This window comes from Tupaia chinensis, unplaced genomic scaffold (assembly GCF_000334495.1).
Source record: "Tupaia chinensis unplaced genomic scaffold, TupChi_1.0 Scaffold000178_1, whole genome shotgun sequence".
Classification (NCBI taxonomy): Eukaryota; Metazoa; Chordata; class Mammalia; order Scandentia; family Tupaiidae; genus Tupaia; species Tupaia belangeri.
In genome coordinates, this window is record NW_006159653.1 from 1,444,844 (window position 1) to 1,451,123 (window position 6,280).

The 6,280-nt window shown below is 64.4% G+C and overlaps 1 protein-coding gene across 1 annotated transcript in view; it reads right to left on the reverse strand.

Annotated features, from left to right (window-relative positions):
- The window catches only part of IFT140 (intraflagellar transport 140), a gene marked incomplete in the record, with an annotated part of 90,850 nt that overhangs the window by 58,999 nt on the left and 25,571 nt on the right, over positions 1 to 6,280 (reverse strand). Inside the window, 3 exon segments of the mRNA XM_027771038.1 lie at positions 3,237 to 3,328; positions 4,697 to 4,769; positions 5,785 to 5,988. Coding sequence (XP_027626839.1) covers positions 3,237 to 3,328; positions 4,697 to 4,769; positions 5,785 to 5,988 — 369 coding nt within the window.

The window sequence follows — 6,280 nt, forward strand, 5'->3', positions numbered from 1 at the left end:
GCAGGGATGGGGGAAGGGGGGCGGGGCCCCAGCCGTAACCGCAGGCCAAGGCGCGGCCCAGACCCTGCTGGGAGACGCTGAGGATGCTGAGGTCCAGGCTGAGGCCCTCCCCGCCCACGCTGGTTTCCTTTTCTCGCGTATGTTTTGCTTGTTTCTAGTTTTTGCTGTCGGTTGTGTGTGCTCACCAGAGACAGAAAGAGAGACAGAGGAGAGTGAGAAGCCACCCTGGGGTGGGGACATGTGGCACCCCTCCTCCATCCTCCTCTCAGACTGGGGCGCACACGCACACGCACTCGGGGGTTTCCAAGCCACTGGGCCCAAGACTTGGACGGCGGTGCAGCCCACACGGGGCGCAGCGACCTCGATCAGCAGGCCGCACGCCAGTACTTCTGGCCGCTTTTCCTGAAAGCTCTCTGCCACAGGGCACGTGCACTCGCCAGAGAGACAGGGAAGAGACATGATGGGAATCACTGCCGGGTGGCCACACGGCAACCCCTTCCCCCCACTCTCCGCTCAGGACCGTGGGCATGTGTGCCCATGCACCAACCTGGATTTTCGAGTTGCCAGCCCGGCCTGGGACTTGAACCATGGTTCACTACATGGGAGTCCAGCACCTTAACCCTTGTGCCACCTGCAGGCCCTCCTCACGTACACCCTTCAAGCATCCCTTTCACCTCCCTGGTAGCGTGGCCACGCCTGGCAGACAGCAGCCTCTGCCCGTGCCTCTAGCCTGGCCTTGTCCCCAAGCCCCCCAGGTGGCCCTGGCTCTGGCAGTCGGCTCAATGACGCCTGTGCCCACGCGGCCAGTGGAGTGTGTGAACTCCCAGGGGCAGGGGCTCCCACAGAGGGGAGTCACAAGCACGGGGCGTGACCCCAGGGCCAGCACTGGCAGCAGGAAGGCAAGTGTGAGAGGTGGGAGCCGCGTGGAAGGCGTCTGAGGGGCGCTGGACGAGTGCGTTCCAGTGCGAGAGCCCCGGGTTCCAAGCAGAAGCCCCACAGCAGGCAAGGAGGAGCATGCTGTCTCCAGGGAAATGGGGGCGAGGGCGAAGAGACGGGGCAGGGAGGCTGAGGCGAGGAAGCTCGTCTTCACTCTGACGTGTCTAGCAGGGCCCTAGCAGGTGCACGTGCCCTGAGCGGACGGTCCTGTGAACATGGACGCAGCAGGCTGGGCTGCGGCTGGGCCTTGCAGTGAGGGCCAAGCTCAGAGGATGGGTGGGTTTGGACTCCATGAAGCACGCTTGGTGCATCTTGGCCCCCGTTCAGCCTGACCCTGCCTCACCTGGCCCCAAGTTGCTTCAACTACCACCTCTGTGTCAGAGTGTTTGATTCCCAACTACTCCCCTCACAGCACAGCCCCGCTGCTGGCAGAACCAGCGTCCCACTGCTGTGGGCGTGTCAGGCTGGCCCCTGCAGAGAGCCCTGCTCTGCCCCGCGCGCCCCTCACAAAGGCCTGCCAATGAGGGCCTCTCTGCAGTGCTCGCTGTCCCCGTGGGGCCTGCCTCTGACTGCCCGTGGTCTCCTCCACTCAGGACTCTGCTCAGAAGTCCCCCTCCAGGGAGGACACAACAGAAAGCCAAGACCAAAGCATTTGTGGTCGCCCGAATCATACTGCCTCCCACCTGTAGGGAGCCGCGGCTGCTCTCCTGCCGCCCTGCTTCTGTGCACTGCTGAGGCTTGGTAGCCTTGGGAGCTCTGCAAGGCCAGGCTCGGACACAGGCACAGCGAGCACCGAGCCGGGCCTCCGCCCCGGCCAGGCGCCAGTACCCAGGAGTACATGCATGCCGCCAGTAACTGCTCGTCCATGTCCCAAGGGACAGTGGTCAGGGAGGACACAGGGACACATGTCCACATCACACGCCTGACTCTGCTCCACCCCCAACACCATGGCCCTGACACTGCCCCTCTGCGCTACGGGAGCCTGACACAGCTGCAGAATGCAGACAGCAGGTATGCGTGGGACAGGCCTGGCCAGCAGGGGACAGCAGTTTCCAGGCTGTCCCGGCCACAGGTGCCGAGCAGGCACTGACCTCAGTTCCTCCAGCCTCCCTGCCACCCCGCTGGACCCGGCAGGCTGCAGGAAAGCACACCAGCCGCTTGCTCATGGTGCCCACACCTCAGGAGGGTGTGGGCTGTGGTTCCTCCTGGGCTTTCTGACCCTGGTTGCCGGTCACCAGACTCCCAGTCCCTCCCACCCTGGCTACTCCTTAGCACCAACACAGTATTGCTCACTGTCCCATCAACAGCTGCGAGTGACAGACCCGGAGTCGGGTGCTGGCCGGGCAAGAGCCTGAGGGGGGGGAGCCACACCAGTGACTCTCGGCCTCCGGGGCTCTTCCCCACCGCGGGCTCCTGCTGCACGCCGCCCTAGAGGCCGCCCCTGCAACCCGGGCTGGGCCTTCCTCGCAGTGTACTGAAGATCCAGACTCCAGAGCTGGTCACGCTGGTGTAGGCCAGGCCTGAGCTCAGTGACATGTGGTGTCATCAGACACAGATGACAGAGAAAGGCCTCCTGAGGAAAGGCAGAGGCCTGCCAGTGCAGTTCAAGTCCCGGACCCAGCGGCTGGAAAACATGCTGGGAGTGCGTGTGGGCATCCCTCAAATCCCAAAGCAGGGGAGACAGGAGGGACTGCCACGTGACCGTCCCCCAGGGGTCGCTTTCCCCTCTTGCTCTCCCAGTCTGCCTCACACGTGCCCTCCGACGGGGCAGAGGTGGCGCAATGGGACCACGGCCAAGGCACACTCAGAGTCAGCCCCGGCTCAGTCTCCAGAGGGCCCAGCCCAGCACCGCCAGACCACATGCCCCGACCCCAAATGCCAGGAGGATGTTTCTGCCCCCACGCCCTCGCTGCAAGCTCAGCGACTTGCTGGGGGGGGCTGCGAGAAGTGCAGGCGAGGCATCAGCCCCCGGCTCTAGTCCACGTGTGGGGTGCAGACAGGACAGGGCTGCCCGGCCCTGCATGCCTGGCCGGGTACCACGTTGCTGCTCCCACCCCGGCCCCACCGTCAGCCCACACTGAGACGGACACCTGGGGCTGGGGCCACTCGGCTCAGGGATGGTTGCCAGCAAGCACCCCGTGGTGCCCCGTTCCACGTGCGTGGGGGGGTGAGGGGTCCTTCCCGCAGAAGGCCCACCAGTCCCCTGGCCTCCGCTGCCGCGCTGCAGTGGCGACATGGAGTCACACTGAGACGGAGGGTGCCGACCACGCCCGGTTCTGCAGCGCCACGGGGCCACTCACCTGCCAGGTGCGAACCTGGACTCGGTTGGGCTCCACCGTGTACACGTTTTCTTCGTGCAGTGCCAGCACGGGAGACTCGCACAGAAAGGTACCTGAGACGGGGACAGGCGTCAGGTGGCAGCAGCCGGCCCCTTGCCCCCAGCTCACTGCGGGATGAGCTGCCTGCTCTCTGCAGACCAGGAAAGTGAGGCTGAGGCCGGGGCCAGGGCCAGCGTGCTGGCCGTGCAGGTGGGCTTGGGCGGCCGAGTGGGGCTCCTGCCGGCCCTCACCATCCTCCTGCTTAGTCGCGGGCCGCCAGCATGGCGCTCGACCAGGGTCTGCGGCACGTGTGGGACTTTGGGGCGCGGACTGTCTCCAGCTCTCAGGAAGCCCGTGTTTAAGGCTGGCTTTTTGTTTGCTGTAAAGTCCTTCTGTTTATCTGAGAGGGAGGTGCCCCTAACACAGTCTTCGTGCCTCGGTCCACACCCAGCCTCAGCTGGCCCAGATCCCAGGCACAGACGTGCTGAACACGTACGGGGAGGCCTCGGACACGACCCTGGGTCTCCCGTGTGGGTGGGGCACTTCCCCTTGTTGTGCTGCTGCTGAGCCGGCCCTCGAGGTGCCCTTGGAGGTAGGAGCTAGGTCGGGAGACGCACACCAGCAGCAGGGCCAGCTCCCTGGCCTGGTGGTTAAGGCAGCTGGATCCCATGTGGCGGGGTGTGCTTTTCCAGCCCGTCCTGGCAGCTTAAGAAACAGCGGGAGGGGTGGGGGAGCAGGATGGCTGTGGCCGTGGCCATGGCCCACAGGGCGTCCTCCCCGACGTGTGTGTGCGCCCTCTAGCAGGAGCAAATCAACCAGAGCCCCCAGCCTCTGCCCTGCAGGCCCCTGGGCAGTCTACGCAGGAGACGGGTCACCAGGACACGCGAGGGCCTGGAGGGAATGACAGGGCTCCTGGCCACAATGCTCAGTGGAGGGCAGGGCACCCCGGGCTTCTGAGAGGAAGGAGCTGCCCCAACAACAGCCCTGGGCACTGCATGAGCCTGGGGGTCGGGGGTGGGGTGGGGTGGGCAGCAAGAGGATGGGAAGGGCCCTGTTGGCGGGGCTGCTGCCCCCTGTCACCTGTGCTACCTCAGAAGGTGGCAGTTGTGCAGGTCTCGTGGGGGGACACCACCCCGGACAAGCCCACTGGGCCCCAAACGCAATCCCGAGGGTCCCGGAACAGGCTGGGCCCCGCCCAGGAGGGCCTCAGGAAAGCACTCGGGCGTTTACATCTGGGCTGCTCAGTGGCTGGGCGTGGCAGGCCCTGGCCCTGGCCGGCCCCTCGGCCACCTGAGGGCCTCGCGGCGGCCTGGGAGGCCCAGCAGCCATGCTGCCTTCCGATGGGCCGATGGGCACGGGTAGGCGGAGAACGGTGTGGCCCGAGCGCACGGTGAGGACAGCGCCTTGTCAGGGATGCCGTGGGGCTGCGCCGAGGACCTCACCTGCACTGCGGAACGTGGCTCCGGAGGGCTCGAAGATGGCCACCTGCTTCCCACTCCAGACAGCGACGGCATCCTGGGATGACGCCGGCGGGTGTCGGAAAGTAGAGGCTGAGGGCAGGCTTGGTGGAGGGGCTCCGCGCTCCGAGGCCTCCCCTCCCCTGCCTGAGCACTGCCACGCCCTCGCCCCAGTCACTGTGTCCTCCACAGACACGGGTCCACATTCTGCTACGAGACCCCAGAACGGGACCAGCACGGGGCGTGGGGGGCACTCCCACATGGCCGACCGCGGTTTCAGTCCCAGACCTGGTGGCTTGCTATCTCACTTTCCCTCTGTCTCTCACGGTGACGCTCTTTTTGATCAAATTAAAATAAATGAATAAATAAATACAATTAAGTAAGTAACTCTTAAAAAAACCCAAAAGACCGGGACCAGCCACTGGCACAATGGCTATGTCACTGGACTCCCACGTAGTTGACTACAATTCGTGTCCTGGACTCGGTGGCTTACACTCACACTGGGCGTGTGTGCGTGTGTGCCCAAGATCCCAAGAGGAGAATGGAGGAGAAGGGATTGCGGCGTGGCCATCCCCCCTGGGGGTGATTTCTCGCTTTCTGTCTCTCTGTCTCTCTCTGTCTTTCTGGCAAGTGTACGTGCCCTATAGCAAAAATCTCTCAAAAACAAAACCCAAAAAATCCCCCACACCCAAATCGCTAGGCTGGGGCTGTTCCTGCTGCCTAGTGGTTAAGGGAGCCAGGTCCCATCGTGGCTAGCCACAGTCGGAGTCCCAGCTCTGGCGGACTGGAAACGACACCAGGTGCGTGTGCCTACTGAGAGCAGGGCACTGGCGTGGCCCCCACTGTGGGGCTCCCTCCCTCGCCCTCAGTCGCTCTCCGGTAAGCACACCTGTCCTCCGGTAAATTAAACAAAGCCCTGCGAGGGGTCATAATTATTTCTGTTACATGTGTAATGTGGATGCAGTGCAGGAAGTGAGGGAGCCAGGGAGGGCAGGAGGCCCACGGCCCTCCAGGCACTTGCCCCCGACCGTCCCGCGACCAGGCAGAAACCCCCCGCATCCACTCAGCAGCACCTTGGTGGCGAACACCCCGCTGACGTGCATGTCTGTGCGCAGGCTGTGTGTTGTCCCCGAGGACAGGAAGGACACGCTGAGCAAGCTGGGGGACACCTGCACGACGGCCACTTGCTGGTGGAAGTGTGACGCCACGGCCCGCTCGCTGAGGACTGCCACGGAGCTGGTGGTGTTCACTGCCAGGAGGCCCTTCCTGGAAGCCCACTTGCGGTGCGTGTGGGAGGAAGAAGCACGTGTGAGAAGGTGGAGAGCTCACTTGCACCAGGGCCCGTGGGCCTGTCAGGCACACTGACCACGCGAGGCCCTCTGCCACTTCCCATGCCCACTTCTGACACTCAGGGGCTGTGAGCCGCAGAACGCCCGCCACGCTCCACCCACCGGTGTCTCTGACTGGGCAGGCACCTAGGACTGGCCTCTTGGGCATGACTGGGAGGCTCATTTTTATAAACGCGCCGTGGGTGACACGACCCACCTTCCTCGGCAGAGGAGGAATGCC